The sequence below is a fragment of the Bufo bufo genome, chromosome 8, assembly GCF_905171765.1.
Source record: "Bufo bufo chromosome 8, aBufBuf1.1, whole genome shotgun sequence".
Lineage (NCBI taxonomy): Eukaryota > Metazoa > Chordata > Amphibia > Anura > Bufonidae > Bufo > Bufo bufo.
The window spans coordinates 179,444,798-179,462,675 of NC_053396.1; the positions used below are offsets into that span (position 1 = coordinate 179,444,798).

General features: G+C 47.0%; 2 protein-coding genes across 3 annotated transcripts in view; both read right to left on the reverse strand.

The window, feature by feature from the left end:
* Positions 1 to 365: 365 nt before the first annotated feature.
* The window catches only part of DHX34 (DExH-box helicase 34), a 52,293-nt gene continuing 34,780 nt past the window's right edge, over positions 366 to 17,878 (reverse strand). For both annotated transcript variants that reach the window (XM_040405601.1, XM_040405602.1), the window contains exons 14-17: positions 8,502 to 8,774; positions 6,958 to 7,134; positions 3,017 to 3,149; positions 366 to 1,126 (exon numbers count right to left, since the gene is read on the reverse strand). In XM_040405601.1, the coding sequence (XP_040261535.1) occupies positions 990 to 1,126; positions 3,017 to 3,149; positions 6,958 to 7,134; positions 8,502 to 8,774 (720 nt within the window). In that variant the 3' untranslated portion in view covers positions 366 to 989. The remainder of the gene's footprint in view (positions 1,127 to 3,016; positions 3,150 to 6,957; positions 7,135 to 8,501; positions 8,775 to 17,878) is intronic.
* LOC120978120 (syncollin-like) lies at positions 560 to 862 on the reverse strand. Its single transcript, XM_040406349.1, has one exon. It carries the CDS (start codon positions 860 to 862, stop codon positions 560 to 562), a length of 303 nt encoding a protein of 100 aa, XP_040262283.1.

Sequence of the window (17,878 nt, forward strand, 5' to 3'; positions counted from 1 at the left end):
GATCCTGCATTAAATATTTCTAGAGGCTGAAATCACCCAGCAATACTTGGCAGAGCTTGGTTTGGCTTGAAAATGTAGTCTGCATACCAGTAAGCTATAGTCTGGCCTCAGAGCTTCTATAAAAGGTTGTTGGAGAGTCGGGGGAAAAAAAAGGGCTTTTTTTTTTTTAACCTGAAACAGTGCCACTTCTGTCTATAGGCTGCACCTGGTATTGCAGCTGAAGTATTGCATCCTGAATACAGCATTCAATTAAAAGAGGTGCTATTCCTGTAAAAAATATTTAGTCTCATACTGTCTAAGTTCTGTAATAAACTTAATACCCAATTATTAGAATCCGGTGGTAAATCAAAGACACAACTACAAGAAAGACAGACGGACCTTTATTCAGCCTTCATCATCAGCCTGGCATCTTCTTATGTGCATGTACAGAAATAAGACTGGATAGAATCATTCCAGTCTCCAAAATGTCCATTAGAGTAGTCCCTCAGCTGGTAGACCACTCCAGCGTTAAAGGAACGGTTGTTGACACCGCCCCCCCCCCCGCCTTGCCGGATTTGCTCTACACTTTCAGGGTGCAATGACTTGCAACCACCAAGGATGAAATCTTGTTTCCCCATCCAAGCGGCATGTAAGGGAAGTCGTCTCCGCTCTTGGCATCTAGGTAGGCACCACCGCAGGACTGGTCAAAGTAAATACTGCTGTGTTCAAACATACGGGCACAGAGCTTCTCCCCTGCATCGTTTACAAGGCTGGCTGGTGAGGGGCACTGAGCCTGAAGTCCCGCAAAGAAGAAAGGCACCAGGAGCACACAGCAGAGACGCTTCATGGCGGCAGCAAACACGAGTCGGATGGCCGGCACCATGTGTACGATGTTTAAATACTTAACTTTTGTTTGAGAAGCTGACCAAGGTTGCGGTGGATATAGAGGATGCACAGTCTATATGGGAGGAGAGGGATATAGATGCGCTCATTCCCACATTGAGTTTATCCTAGGAGTTTAAATGCTGCCTCTTGTGCTTGAGGATCTCAGTGGGGGTCAAAACCAAGTCCGTGTTGCACACATCACAGTGATAGGTCTTGTGTAGAGAGGTCACTGACAAAACCTTGCTTTCTGGGTCTTCTGCCTCTGTTGCACAATGGAAAAAAAAAACAGGATTATAATATTCACTCCTTAAGGTCAAGTTTATCGATGGAAAGTTTTATTTTTGTAATTCAAATAGGTCCAAAGTTCTGTGCTTATTAGTTTTTTTAAATACATGCTGTAAAGTTAAAGGCTATGGACACCTTTGGGGCCAATTTTTTTTTACTATTGCATTGTACTTATTTTGAGCTAAAAATCATATTTTCAATTGGTCTTTATTAAAAACATGGAATCCTTTTTTGCGTACAGAGCTGAGATGCTCTAGTAGCAACCTGTGGATTTTCTCTCTTTTTCGTCAGACCAGGAGCTGACGGGCTCCTTATCTCTGCTCTCTGATATCTTACTGATAAGATTGTGACTCAAATAAGTGTTTATGAGCTCTCAGTAGTTTAGAGATCAGGTTTATTAGATAAAAGGTATAAAGTGAAAGTAAAGTACCAGTCACACAGCTAGAAAAACAGTTAACCTTTTGTGACAGAATGGCTCAATATTTTTAATAAAAGCCAACTGAAAATATGATTTTAGCAAAAAATGAGTAAAATGCAATCATGAACAAAAATAGCCTCCAAAAGGTGTACATAGCCTTTAAAGGGTTTTTCGATACACATATATGTATATAGTAAAAAAAAACTGGCAGGGAACCCCTCAAGTATCATAAAGTAAATGGTATGCTCACCTTCCTGAACTGCCTCCGTTCCAGCATAATTGCTCCTCTCCTCCCCACCATTGTATCAATGATGGAATGTTTTGTACCTCACCATACGTGACTGCTGCAGCCAATCATTGGCCTTAGCAGAATGTGGCACAAGACCCCTCAGACAAGTGATTGGCCGCAGCAATGAGGGGCTGTACACCTCACCATACATGACGGCTACAGCCAATCACTGGTCTCGGTAGTATGTAGCATGAGGCCGCTCAGGCCAGTGATTGGCTACAGCGATCACATGTGATATAAGGGCACGTCACCACTGCAGTCAGAACAAGAAAGGCCAGAGGGGAGGATGGAGTGAGAATAGAGGGATTGGAGAAGGTAAATTTAATATTTTTTTTATTAATCTGCTGTTTTTTTTTGGACAACCCCTCTTAATGATACAATTCTGGGTTGTATGCAGGCACCACTAGAGGGGGCTTACTGTATACTGTTTACACCTAAATTAGGTTTACCTATCTATTAAAGTAATGGAATATTGTTAGGATATGCCATAATTTCATGAATGATGGAGTCAGACCTCTGGGACCACCACCAATCCTAAGACTGAAGGGGATGCAGAGCTGGTGTAGTATTGTGTCGTCTTCTAAATTTTCCCTGCACAGCGGCCTTCCAAGCCACCAGGCTACATAGGAACTAGCCCTGGGGCTGCTGTGCATGGGAAAAACAGTGAAGGGGATGGGGCGAGAAACCAGCGCTGCACTCCTTTCATAATTCAGATTATAGGGGGATTTTAAAGGGTTTGGCCTATCTCAGACATTGATGTCATATTGCTAGGCTATGCCATCCATGTCAGACGGGTGCGGGTCCCACCTCTGGGTCCCGCTCCTATCTCCAGAACGGGGCAGCATGCTCTTCATTCATTTTGGAAGTCCCATAGTGGTGAATGGAGAGCACACTAGGCAAACATGGCCACCAATCTATTCACTAGTTGGGGACTGCCAGAAATAGCCGAGTCGGTTCTGACTTTGGTAGCGCCATTCTGGAGATAGAAGGGGGTCCTAGAGATTGGACCCTCTCCTATCTGACATTGATGGCATATCCTAGCAATAGCCCTTTAAGTTCTTCCTAGTACTAGGCATAGGCACTGAATCTGTTGAATGTCACAAATAATTACAAATGTTGTAATCATTCCTTTACACTGGTGGCTGTAGCATGGAACATACCCTGCGAAGTTCCCTCTTCTGCGCAGCTGTTCTGGTGAGCCATACGTTCCAGAGGGGTGAATGGCATGTACAGACCACAGCGAGGACAGGTCCAGAAGGTGCGCAGACAGTCACTGTAGAAATCGGTGTCGCTCTGATGACAATAAGAAACATCGAACACTCAAAGGTGGCCATATACATTACATAGCTGCCAAACAAACACTCATTTGGCGGACAGCCATATCTCCCGACCTCTCAAACACATGCACACGCAGATAAAAAAAAATCTAAAAATCATTGACCCTTGTGGCAAACTTTTTTTAATTTCAATTTTCACATAACTTTATCCCAATAGAAATACACAAGAACAAAAGTCAACAATTCCCATACATCCAGTACCCATAGTAATAATACAGCAGGTTGCAAGACACAGCAGAAAAAAAAATCAATACATTTCCCAAGAGAATAAAAACCAGTAACATGAATCCAACTGGAGCGTCATTCACACAAGCTCCGCCAAACAATCAGTCCGATAAAACTGACAGATCCATTTAAAGGGGATATCCGACCCCCAGGGGCATTGCTAGGTTAAAACATTCGGGGCCTGGCCCCCTGATGTTTTGTCCCAGACCCCGAATGTCCTGCTTGTCAGATAGATGCAACTGCAAGTCCTCGGGAAGGCAATACAATTGAATCTAATGCCCTGCAAGAGATGACATCACAGTCCATGTGATCAGTTCTAAATGCAGTAGCTGAATAGGACCTGCGATGATGTCACCATCATGTGACAAGTGCAGAAGAGGACGGCTCAGCAGCAAAGAGAAGTCCTGTTAAGAAGCTGTGGTGAGGTCTGTACATGAGGAGAGGTAAGTGAAGGGGTAGATTACTCAGTGTGAGAGGCAGAGCAATGTTAGGCGTTGTAGTTATTTAACTGTGACTATATGTTAGGGCTGAAGGGAGGGAAATTATTTACATGGGACTGAAAGTTAAGGGGGTGATGTTATTTACATGGGACTGTCTGTTGGAAGCGACTGTGGGAGGGAGTCATATTATTTACATGGGACTGAATGTTGAGGGATAATGCTATTTACATGGGACTGCATGTTGGAGGTGGCTGGGGAGGGGGCGATTTTATTTACACTGAACAAAAATATAAAACGCAACACCTTCGGTATTGCTCCCATTTTGCATGAGCTGAACTCAAAGATCTGAAACATTTTCAAATATTGTTCACAAATCTGTCTAAATCTGTGTTAGTGAGCACTTCTCCTTTGCCGAGATAATCCATCCCACCTCACAGGTGTGGCATATCAAGGTGCTGATTAGACAGCATGAATATTACACAGGTGTGCCTTAGACTGCCCACAATAAAAGGCCACTCTGAAATGTGCACAATTTTACCTTACTGGGGGGGGGGGGGGGGCAGAAAACGAGTCAGTATCTGATGTGGCCACCATTTGCCTCTCGCAGTGCAACAAATCTCCGTCGCATAGAGTTGATCAGGTTGCTGATTGTGGCCTGTGGAATGTTGGTCCACTCCTCTTAAATAGATGTGCGAAGTTGCAGAATATTGGCAGGAACTGGAACACGCTGTCATATACGCTGATCCAAAGCATCCCAAACATGCTCAGTGGGTGACATGTCCGGTGAGTATGGTGGCCTTGCAAGAACTGGGATGTTTTCAGCTTCCAGGAATTGTGTACAGAACCTTGCAATATGGGGCCGTGCATTATCCTGCTGCAACATGAGGTGATGGTCGTGGATGAATGGCACAACAATGGGCCTCAGGATCTCGTCACGGTATCTCTGTGCATTCAAAATGCCATCAATAAAATGCACCTGTGTTCATTGTCCATGACATACGCCTGCCCATACCATAACCCCACCGCGACCATTGGCCACTCGATCCACAACGTTGATGTCAGCAAACCGCTCACCCACGTAACGCCACACACGCTGTCTGCCATCTGCCCTGAACAGTGAAAACCGTGACTCATCCATGAGCAGAACGTCTCTCCAATGTGCCAGACGCCATCGAATGTGAGCATTTGCCCACTCAAGTCGGTTACGACGACGAACTGCAGTCAGGTCCAGACCCCGATGAGGACGATGAGATGCAGATGAGCTTCCCCGAGACGGTTTCTGACAGTTTGTGCAGAAATTCTTTGGCTATGCAAACCGATTGTTGCTGCAGCTGTCCGGGTGGCTGGTCTCAGACGATCATGGAGGTGAACATGCTGGATGTGGAGGTCCTGGGCTGAAGTGGTTACACGTGGTCTGCGGTTGTGAGGCCGGTTGGATGTACTGCCAAATTCTCTGAAACGCCTTTGGAGACGGCTTATGGTAGAGAAATGAACATCATTGCACGGGCAACAGCTCTGGTAGACATTCCTGCAGTCAGCATGCCAATTGCACGCTCCCTCAAATGTTGCGACATCTGTGGCATCGTGCTGTGTGATCAAACTGCACATTTCAGAGTGGCCTTTAATTGTGGGCAGTCTAAGGCACACCTGTGCAATATTCATGCCGTCTAATCAGCACCTTGATATGCCACACCTGGGAGGTGGGATGGATTATCTCGGCAAAGGAGAAGTGCTCACTAACACAGATTTAGACAGATTTGTGAACAATATTTTAGAGTAAGGGGACTTTTGTGTATGTAGAAAATGTTTCAGATCTTTGAGTTCAGCTCATGCAAAAGGGGAGCAAACCCGAAAGTGTTGCGTTTATATTTTTGTTCAGTGTACATGGGACTGTATGTTGAAGGTGTCTGGGGGAGGGAGTGATGTTATTTACATGGGACTGAATATTGAGGGGGTGATGTTATTTACATGGGACTGTATATTGGAGAGGGCAGGAGAGATGGTGTGATGTTATTTACATGGGTTTGTATTTTGGAGGGGGCTGTAGATAGAGAGGGATGTTATTTACATGGGACTGTATATTGGAGGGGGCTCGAGAGATGGTGTGATGTTATTTACATGGGACTCTGGCAGAGGAGGGAAATAATGTTATTTACATGGGACTGTAGAGTGGGGCAGAGGAATTATTATTTCTGAGGACAGTAAACCGAAGAATATTGGTCGACTTAGAGAACTGCGCCATATACATTGGGGCTTGGGCCCTGGATCTTTTGAGACCCTAGCAACGCCCCTGCCGACCCCTGAAATGCCCCCCCATATGCCCGGGCTCCTCACACAGAATGTACTCCTGCTCTGTTGTCCGGTGTCGGGGAGGGGGGGTACAGCCAATAGAAGGCGGTGACGGGGACGAGCCTACCTAGCGTCACCTGCGATACTAGGGAGCCATGCGAGGACCAAGAGCAACGCGTGTGTCGGGGATCTAGGTAAGTACTTTGTGTGTGAGGAACCCGGGCATATGGGGGGACATTTCAGGGGTCAGATAACCCCTTTAAGCATTGAGGAAAGGGTCCCAGTTTTTTCATAATGATCATGGGTCTCCCTGGTTCAATACACTAGTCCAGGGATGGCCAACCTGTGACTCTCCAGCTATTCCAAAACTACAACTCCCAGCATGCAAAGACTGCCTACAGCAGGGCATGGTGGGAATTGTAGTTTTACAACGGATGGAGAGATGCAGGTTGGCCATCTCTGCACTAGTCTGTCCATAGGCAAAGCTGTGTCTATTAGTTGTATCCAAGGGGAGATAGAAGTTATTTTGGGGAGGATAAAATATCTGAAATTTTCATATGTTTTTGGATACCTGTGGCCCCTGATACACAGCGCCAGCTTCTGCAAGTGCTACAACCAGTAAGCAGTCTTCATTTTTGTAACCTACACTGGGATGAACACAACACCCCTGTGTCTTCTACTGCCCCCTTATGCCGGACACTTGGCATAACACCCTAAAGTGTTCCTCTAAGTGCCGGCTGCATGTGCGACTTAAATTATACAATGGAGGCGCAGGCTATGAGTGCAGCTGGACATGGTTCCCCAACTTACCTGCAAACAATTATATGTCAAGAAGCTGGTGACGCTGTGTCCTCCTTTTACAGGATCCGGCTCCATTTCCTCGGTGCCGAACAAGCCTTTTATGCTGTGACTGTCGGCAACTGTCTGGGGCCCCACATAAAGGTTCTGGGCTTCTAAAACTGCAAGACGCCTCATACTGTACATTACCTAAAGAGGAATCAGATCAGCTGCAATGGGTCACAGCAAAGTAAAAAAGTTCAGACCACAAGCAAAAGTATAATGCAAGCGGTAAAACAAGCTAAATCCACTTCGCAGTGCCGACATATAGATGCAGTGCGGCTGAATTTGTCATTTCACTGTGGCAGGTTTTTTCCACAGTTCAATGGAAAGCTAGCGAATTAAAGGCTATGGACACCTTTGGGGGCAATTTTTTTTATTATTGCATTGTACTTATTTAGAGCTAAAAGTAATTTTTTAAATTGGTCTTTGTTAAAAAATATGGAGTCCTTTTTTCTGTACAGATCTGAGATGCTCTAGTAGCAGCCTTTGGATTTTCTCTCTTTTCTATCAGACCAGGAGCTGATGGGCTCCTTATCTCTGCTCTCTGACCTTATAAACACTCAGCTATAGCTCAGTTCTTATCTTACTGATAAGAATGTGGCTCAAATAAGTGTTTATGGCCTCTCAGTAGTTTATAGATAAGGGTTTGTAAAAGGACCAGTCACACAGCTAGAAAAACACTTAACAGTTTGTGACAGAACAGCTTAATATTTTTAATAAAGGCTAATTCAAAAAAGTATTTTGATGTAATGTAAAGGAATTTTATTTGAAAGGGGTATTCCAGCTAAAGAAATTTTAGGGCATATCCATATGCCATAAATGTCTGATAATTAAAGGGGTGTTTCGGGCAGATAATTTTGTTGAAAAAAAAAATGGTCAGAAAGGGTTAAAAAAGCCCCAGTTCCTGTGGATTTCTACTTTCTGTCCTGGCTTCACACACCGGAAATGCCAGAAAAAAGGCCAATCATTGGCTGATGTGGGTGACAGCTATGGTCATTGAGTGCATGTCTAGCGTGATGAGCCAGGACACGAATCGGGGAGCAGAGTCAGCGGATCAGTGGTGAGTACAGCTGCTTTATTTTGAACCCTTTCAGGACATTTTTTTTATGTGCCCGTAAAATTCCATTAAGGGTCTGAACTCTGGAACCTCCGCCAACTGAGAAGGGGTGGGGGTTCCCATGTCTCCCATCACTCATGCGAATCAAAGTCAAAGTGTAGAACAGGTGTTATTTGCACGGACGGGGATGGATGATGACCCAGGACCACCATTCTCCCAATCAGCAGGGCCATCAATCTCACAATCATGTCATGAATGTCTGTATCTGCAATTCTCCTCTAAGACTTCATTGTCTTAAATGGGAAAATACAGCTTGGAAATAGGATAATGTCATATTTTTGGGGTCTGCCGCACCCTAATCCTGCACCAACATCTGGCAGTCCTAAACCCAACTGATGGTTTCAAGACAGGAAACGTACTGAACAACAAAACAGGAATTTATCAGATCACACCTCACCTCCGAGCGCACAAACTCCACAAGCCGTCGGCCTAAGTCGTCAATATCTCGTCTCCTCCTCCGTCTGTCATCCTCGTCAGGGTCTCGCCTGCTAGACGTGTTCTCCAGTCGGGTGCGCAGTACTTTCTCCCAAGCCATTCGCACACGGACAGCCTCGGAGATGAGATGAAGGGCTCCTTCAGGGTCTTCCACGCTCAGCTCTATCCAGCCGTCACACACAATGCGGCAACAGTCAGCATTAGTGTCCAAAGAGCGGGCCAACAGTAGAAGACCCTGGGTCCATGAAAATATTCAAGCACATTACAATACTTCTATCAAAGTCTAAACTATCACTGTCTACTTCACCTGTCCTATTTCTTAATTCCCCCCCCCCTCCCTACACATGTACATGGTTGGTTTGGCATGCATACGTTCTCAGTGAGGAGATAGGAATACGCTGATGACAGACTCCTCTGGGGGGGGGCCTATCTCCCAAGAAAGCAAAGGATTGTGCATGCAGAAATCCAACATGCTCATTCTTTCCTTCCTCTAACATCTATTATCCGAGAGTTGACACAACCCCATACACAAACACAACCCAATATACATAAGATAGTCAGCCAGTCCCGATGAACTATATGAGTGCCATTTCTTTTCAGTAGGCTTAAAGGGATGTCCGGAGTGGTGGACCTTCCTGATATGTGCTAATGGAGCATATGGACAGGGGGTGATCTAATAGGACCAGCACTTTAACATCATTGGTAACTAACTGAATACAGACTGTAGGGATGCGGTCAATCTAATTCAGAAAGAGGCAACTTTGCAAATACAAATATCTTGTCGTTTTGTGTCTACAGCTACTTAACACAATAGGCAGCAACACTCTATAATCCATGCATTCAATGTTTGCACATTGCATTACTGCTATATTAACCATACACATACATGTGAGGTTCTTCTTAGGTTTGATCAAAATGTATGAGCCCATCTGAGTCTGTCTAGTGTAGGGTCCTATCTATGAGAAGCTGCCTCAACGGAGCAAATGGGCTGATAAAATGTGCCCCAAGAAACTCAAGTTCATGTGTATAGTGAATATAGCTGTAATGCAGTTTATAATCTATATATTTAAAGGGGTTGTGTCACTTCAGCACATGGCATTTATCATGTAGACAAAGTTAGTTAGTTACTTTGTAATGTAATGGGAATTCAAAAGATTGGAGAATTAATAACTTTATGCAGGCTAAGTGAATAAATATATTTACTAGTGTGATTAAAGATTTAAAGATGGCGCCCGCTCCTGCCCGCTGAGGGAGCCATAGCCGCGGGTGGCCGCCTGCATCTTTTAGCAGACACCCGCGGCTCGTGTCCGCAACCAGCAGTAATGCTGATCGCAGACATTTAACCCCTCAGATGCCGTAGTCAATCCTGACCACGGCATCTGAGCGCGCTGAAAGAGAAAGTGCGCACTTTCGGTGGTGCTCCGGCTCCCCCGTGTGGTGATCGGAGGAGCCGGAGCGTGTATGCAGCAGCCCCTGTCTTTATGAATGACAGGAGGCTGCTGCATAGTATTTCCTATGGAGCCCTTGCCTGTAATAGGGCTCTATGGGAAACTAGTAAAATGATCATAGATTCCAATGCAAGTGCATTGGAATCTATGATAATTGCAATCAGGTGATTGATTGTTATTAGTTCCCTATGGGAAATTAAAAAAAAAGGGTAAAAAAAAAAAAAGTTAAAAAAATAAATTACCGGTAAATAAAAAAAAAAACATAAAAATTCAAATCACCCCCCTTTAGCAAAATAATAATACTAGAAAAATAAAAAAAATGACATCATGGGTGTCGAGATGTGCGAAAACGCCCATAGTATAAAAATATATTCCCCATACGGCAAACAGCAAAACGGTCGCTTCATTTTCTACAAAGAATTCAATAAAAAGTCATCAAAAAGTCATACACACCCCAGAATGGTATCAATGGAATCAAAAAAGGAATAAATAAAAACATAATTACAAAAAAGTTATAGGGGTCAAAATATGGCGACAAAAAAAGTAAAACTGATTTTTTTCCCCACTTTTTAACACTATCAAAACGCAAGAAAAACTATACTTATAAGGTATCGCCGGATTCGTACTGACCTGAAGAATAAAAGTAACTGGTCAGTTTTATCGCACATCGAATGTTGTAAATAAAAAAAACCTGTAAGACTGTGTTTTTTTTTTTGCAATTTCACCCCATTTGAATTTTTTTTCCGCTTTCCACTACGTCATATGCAATATTAGGGCTCTTTCACACCTGCGTTCTTGTCTTCCGGCATAGAGTTCCGTCGTCGGGGCTCTATGCCGGAAGAATCCTGATCAGGATTATCCTAATGCATTCTGAATGGAGTGAAATCCGTTCAGGATGCATCAGGATGTCTTCAGTTCCGGAACGGAACGTTTTTTGGCCGGAGAAAATACCGCAGCATGCTGCGCTTTTTGCTCCGGCCAAAAATCCGGAACACTTGCCGCAAGGCCGGATCCGGAATTAATGCCCATTGAAAGGCATTGATCCGGATCCGGCCTTAAGCTAAACGTCGTTTCGGCGCATTGCCGGAGCCGACATTTAGCTTTTTCAGAGTGGTTACCATGGCTGCCGGGACGCTAAAGTCCTGGCAGCCATGGTAAAGTGTAGCGGGGAGCGGGGGAGCAGTATACTTACCGTCCGTGCGGCTCCCCGGGCGCTCCAGAGTGACGTCAGGGCGCCCCAAGAGCATGGATCACGTGATCGCATTGGACAAGTCATCCATGAGCATGGGGCGCTCTGACGTCATTCTGGAGCGCCCCGGGAGCCGCACGGACTGTAAGTATACCGCTCCCCCGTTCCCCGCTCCTACTATGGCAACCAGGACTTTAATAGCGTCCTGGGTGCCATAGTAACACTGAACGCATTTGGAAGACGGTTCCGTCTTCAAATGCTTTCAGTATACTTGCAATTTTCCGGATCCGGAGTGTAATTCCGGCAAGTGGAGTACACGCCGGATCCGGACAACGCAAGTGTGAAAGAGGCCTTAAGTGGTGGCGTTGGAAAGTACAACTTGTCCCGCAAAAAACAAGCCCTCATATGGCTATGTGAACAGACAAATAAAAAAAATATGGCTCTGGGAAGGCAGGGAGTGCAAAACGAAAAGGCAAAAAAAAACAAAAAACCTCCGGGCTTGAAAGGGCTAAATATACGACAACACAAACAAATAGCATTCTGAATAATAAAAAATAAATACATCACTAGCCTAATTTGGGTGGAGACGCTGTCGATCATGCTATAACACATGAATGTCTACCACGTTATAACACATGACCGACACCCCAAGTTGTACAAGAGGGCGAATCAATACTTACATCCTACCTAGGATGAAGTTCTTGGTAGTGTCTCCTTAATGTATGAGTGTCAAAGATTTTAAACCTTTTAGCTCCTCCTCCAGTGTGCAGCACACGTGTCTCTGAGATCACTTAACAATGGGGGATGGGTACTAGATTTACAAGGCATATCATTGCACAGAATGGTAATAATAAAAGGGAACAGAATTAAAGGGACAGAACCAATCAGTACTTAAAAAATCCCCCTACAATCCATACTTACTAATGTATAGTGATTGTCCATATTGCCTCCTTTGCTGGCTTGATTCATTTTTACATTGCATTATACACTGCTCGTTTTCAGTGATTATGGCCACTGCTACAGCACAGAAATGAGAAGGCCTGGACAGGAGCTGCTGCGCATGCGTGCCTATGTGCTCTCCAATGGTCCCGCCTACAAGAGAGGCCGGCACTTTTTTCTATAGTGTGCAAGCATGACCACTGCTGCTAGATTGCAAGGTGGTCATAACCCCTGCACATGAGCAGTGTTTAAAGTGATATAAAATGAATCAAGCCAGCAAAATATGCAATATGGACAATGACAATACATTAATATGTGCCTTCTATTAAAGAGGTTTTCAGAAATAAAGAGGATAGGTCATCAGTATCTGATCGCCGGGGGTCCGACACCAAGGATCCGTGCCGATCAGATGTTTGAGAAGACAGCGGCACTCCTGTGAGCGCTGCGGCCTTCTCTCAGCCTTTCCTAGGCCAGTGATGACACGCTCATGTGTCACGTGGCCTAGGAACAGCTCAGACCCATTCAAGTGAATGGGGCTAAGCACGATACCAAGCACAACTGCTATAGTATGTACTGCGCTGTGCTTGGTAAGCTGCGAGAAGACAGCGGTGCTCACAGGAACGCCAGTGCCTTCTCAAAACAGCTGACCGGCGGGGATCCCAGGTGTCGGACCCCCCACTGACCGATCAGATACTGTTGACCTAGCCAGAGGATAGGTCATCAGCAGTGAAGGACAAACATCGGCCGGGACGGTTCGCGAACGCGCGTTGGCGATCAATTGTGCGCGAACCGCACATTCGCGTCGGGCCACATTGACTTTAATGGCAGGCGAACCTGAAAAAACTTCAGGTCATATTTGCAGCCACCAAATACTTACTAGAAGTACACAAATAGTCCCACAACATGGACAATGACATACCACAGGGGGATCATTGGCAAAAATTCCCACAAAAAAGATGTATTTTAATCAGGGGCCATTTTTATGCGTCTTAGGCCTCATGCACAGGGCCGTTGTTTGGCTCCGCATCCGAGCCGCCGTTTTTGCGGTTCGGATGCGGACCGATTCACTTCAATGGGGCCGCAAAAGATGTGGACAGCACTCCGTGTGCTGTCCGCATCCGTTGCTCCGTTCCGTGGCCCCACAATTTTTTTTTAGCATGTCCTATTCTTGTCCGTTTTGCGGACAAGAATAGGCATTTCTACAATGGGCTGCCCGTTCCGTAAATTGCGGAAGGCACACGGGCGGCTTCAGTTTTTTGCGGATCCGCGGTTTGTGGCCCGCAAAAAACGGAACGGTCGTGTGCATGAGGCCTTAAAGGGAAACTCTCATAAATGTGCCCTGCTGGAGCCTAGAATAATTTTAGACCACGGGAGTACAGGCCCCAAAAATGAGGCATTCACCTGACAGAAAAGAACTTGTGATGATTTGGCTGGAGGTACATTAGGCGGTCACTGGATAAAAATTTTACTGTCGGCCAGTACAGGCCCCAAAAACTAAGCATTCACCTGACAGAAAAGGCCTTTTATGCCGCTGTATATACATAAGACAAGGACCATTCTTTGTTCTGGGAGGTGGCGGATATGTGTGGGCTGGCATGAGGAAATTCAATTACACGTGGTCGTCACAGGTATTGAATTCTTCCAAGATCCATGCCTCATTCATTTTTAGAAATGTGAGGTACTCCACACTGTCGTGAGCTATGCGAGTGCGCTTATCGGTCACGAACCCCCCTGCTGCGATGAACGTCCTTTCGGACAGGACACTCGATGAGGGGCAAGCCAAGAGTTCCATGGCAAATTGTGCCAGCTCTGGCCACAGGTCAAGCCTGCACACCCAGTAGTCCAGGGGTTCCTCGCTTCTCAAAGCATCCACATCGGCCATTAACCCGATGTAGTCAGACACCTGTCGGTCTAGGCGTTCCCTGAGGCTGGATCCGAACGGCGGCTGTCGATGGGTTGGCTTCAAGAATGATCTCATATCCAAAGTGACCAACACATCTTCAAGCCGCCCTCTTCTTGCAGGTGCGGAAGGATTGGTACCCGCACCTGTTTAGCTGTGGCTGGAAATTCCTCTGCCAGCGCCCGCAACAGCAGAATGCAGCATCTCTCGCAGCAAGGCCTGGAAATGCTGCATTCTTTCAGCCCTCTGTGATGTTGGTAAAATGTCCACCATTTTATGCTTTTTATACGGGGGTCCCTCTTCAAACACTGGAGCATGAAGGCCCCCATTTGCACAAAATTGGAAGCGGTGGAGCGCCCTGGCTCCTGCTCATCGCCCAGGAGAATGTCGACATCAGTCTCCTCCCCCCAGCCACGGACAACACCAGGGATCCCAGAAAAGTTTAAAGTCCCCCTCAAAGCCTGCTCTTCTTGCTCCTCCTCCTCCTCCCCCCAGCCACTATCCTCCTCGGACTCCTCTTCAGGCTCCTGCTGACTTGTCTCAGATGGAGTACCCCCCCTGGAATTCAGTCAGCATTGCGACTTCCTTATCTTCCTGCTTCTCGACGGCTTGATCAATGACACGACGCAATGCACGGTCCAGAAAGAAGGCGTAAGGTACGATGTCACTGACCAGTTTGGTGATCTCATCAAATGGCCGCAGAAGTCTGCATGCATCGCACATGAGCAGCCACTGGCACGGTGAAAAGAAATCGAGCTCCCCAGAACCTGTCCTGCCGCAGAGTTCGTACAGGTAGTCGTTAACGGCACGTTGCTGCTGGAGCAGCCTATCAAACATATACAAGGTGGAGTTCCAGTGCGTCGGGCTGTCACAAATCAGACGTCTGACGGGCAAGTGGTGTTGCGGCTGAACGTCAGCAAGGCGAGCCATGGCCGTGTAAGATCTTCTAAAATGGCCAGAGATTTTCCTGGCCTGCCGCAAGACGTCCTGGACCCGGGGTATTTGGCAATGAATCGCTGCACAACTAAGTTCATGATGTGTGCTATGCACGGCATGTGTGTGTTATTTTGCCCTGTTTCAGCGCGCTCAGCAGATTGGCACCGTTGTCGCACACCACTTTACCAACTGTCAAATTGAGAGGGGTTAGCCACTGATCGGCCTGTGACCGCAGAGCTGAAAGCAGTTCAGGACTGGTGTGGCTTTTGGTTTCCAGGCACAACAGCCACAGCACAGCATGGCAACGTCGCACCCTGGACGTCGAATAGGTTCTGGGGAGCTGGGGGGGGGGGCACAGCGAAAGAGGCGGTAGCAGTGGAAAAGGAGGAGTCAGCCGAGGAGGAGACGGAGGATGGAGTAGGAGGAGGAGAAGAAGAGGCAGGCCTGCATGCAATCCTTGGCAGTAACAGCAAATCCACACAGGAGCCACGGGGTACATGCTTGACGGCCGTCAGAAGGTTCACCCAGTGGGCAGTAAAAGTTATGTACCTTCCCTGCCCGTGTTTGCTATACCACGTGTCTGTGGTCAGATGTATCTTGGCACCAACACTGTGTGCCAAAGATATATTCACTTGCCGCTGAACGTGGCCATATAGCTCTGGGATGCCCTTCTAAAGGCCTCCGAGTCCACCAGTTTATATGGCAGTAGTTGGCAGGCTAGCAATTCCGACAAGCCAGCGGTCAGCCATTGGGCAAGAGGGTTATCCGGCGTCATCAACTTTTTATGCTCGAACATTTGGGCCACGGAAGCCTGCCTTCTGCCAGATGAACGCGACGGCATGGTGGAAGGTGGAGGACAAATGGGAGGAGAAGGAGAAGAGGCAGGACGTGGAGTGCGGCTTTGTGGGTTCTGACGGTGTTGCTCCCACTGGGCTCGGTGATGGGAGGCCGGAGGCCAGATGCCTTCTTAACCACCTCCGGACCGCCTAACGCAGATTCGCGTTCCGGAGGTGGCAGCGCTGCGCACAGTCACGCATATACGCGTCATCTCGCGAGACGCGAGATTTCGCTCCAAGCCGGCCCGCGCATGCGCATCGCGAGCCGGCAAAAGTTAAAGAACAAGTTCGTCACCAGCCTGCCAGCAACGATCATTGGCTGGCAGGCTGGCGATTTTTAAAAAATCCAATCACAAGCCATATAACAGATCATATTAGTAAATATGATCTGTTATATGGCTTCTCTGCTCCTCTGCTGGTCCTTTTCGTCGGTTGGATCCAGCAGAGAAGCAGACATCACTGTGAGTAGCACCAACACTACACTGTAGCCCCTGATCACCCCCCTGCACCCCAATTAACCCTTTGATCACCCCTTTGATCGCCCCTGTCAATCACCAGTGAAAGGAAAAAAAGTGATCAGTGTAAACTGTCACTTTTTTTTTTTCACTAGTATTGGCTGTTAGGTTTTAGGGATAGTTTAGGCCCCTTGGTTAGGTAGTTAGCGTCAGTTAGCGCCCACCCCACCGCACCGCAGTCACTTTTATTCGCTGTTTAGCGTATCGCTAATCAGCATTTGTACTTTTATAGTATCTGTAAGTGATCAAAACTGATCACGGTCAGATCTATAATAGTATTAGTGTCACCTTAGCTCGCCCTCCACCCAAAACGCAGTGTTTGCCCGATCAGGCCTGATCGGTCGCCCACACGTGCGTTCACCCACGCCCGCCCCACCGCAGTGACAAAAAATATATATTTTTTTGATCACTGCACATTCATTTTACACGCACTGCGGCGATAAAAAAATCAGTTTTGATATTTTTTATCAACCGCAGCGGCCTCCGGTACTTCGCTAGCCTCCCCTTTGTAAGACAGGCTTGCTTTTTTTCTTGGGTAGTCTCAGGGAATACCCCTAAATTTAGTAGTCCAAAATGTCAAACAGGGGGTATTCTTCTGAAGAGGCCTACAGGATTCTGACCCAGTCGGATGAGGAGTGGGAACCCTCATCTGACGAATCTAGCGGGTCAGAATATGAACCTGTGGAAAGCAGTGGCTCTCTGACCCAAAGTTCGGACGAGGAGGTGGAGGTCCCTGATAGCACCAGGCGTACCAGGCCCCGTGTCGCTAGACCACAGGTTACGCAGGATCCGCTTCAAGAGCAGCAGAGTGGGGCTGTCGCTGCCGGATCACGTGGTGAGGCATACACCAGCAGCGCAGCCCTCCCTGGACCTAGTACCAGCACTGCCGTACAACATGGTGACGTGGCGAGCACCAGAAGGGCAGTTGAAGCTGGTACGGTGGCACGTGCACTAGTTACCCCGTCGCAGCCACCGCACAGACAGGCCCGTAGAGCCCCTAGAGTCCCTGAGGTGCTGGCAAACCCTGATTGGCAGTCACCAACTTCAGCCGCACCTGTAGTTCCCCCTTTCACCGCCCAGTCTGGAGTTCGGGTTGAGACGGCTCAAATCGGTTCGGCCCTGGGATTTTTTGAGCTGTTCTTGACTGCGGAGCTCTTGGACTTAGTCGTGGCAGAGACCAACCAGTATGCCACACAATTTATATCCGCCAACCCGGGAAGCTTTTATGCCCAGCCTTTCCGGTGGAAACCAGTCCAAGTTTCCGAAATTAAAATTTTTTTGGGCCTTCTCCTCAACATGGGCCTGACAAAAAAGCATGAATTGCGGTCATATTGGTCAACGCACCCAATTCATCACATGCCCATGTTCTCTGCTGCTATGTCCAGGGCACGATTTGAGGCCATCCTCCGTTTCCTGCATTTGAGCGACAACACCACCTCCCGTCCCAGAGGCCACCCAGCTTTTGACCGGCTCCACAAAATTCGGCCCCTCATAGACCATTTCAACCAGAAATTTGCAGATTTGTATACCCCCGAGCAAAACATCTGCGTAGACGAGTCCCTAATACATTTTACCG

What these genes read in the sequence shown, in the direction of transcription:
- LOC120978120 (XM_040406349.1), bottom strand. Translation starts at nt 862, where the DNA reads ATGGTGCCGGCCATCCGACTCGTGTTTGCTGCCGCCATGAAGCGTCTC.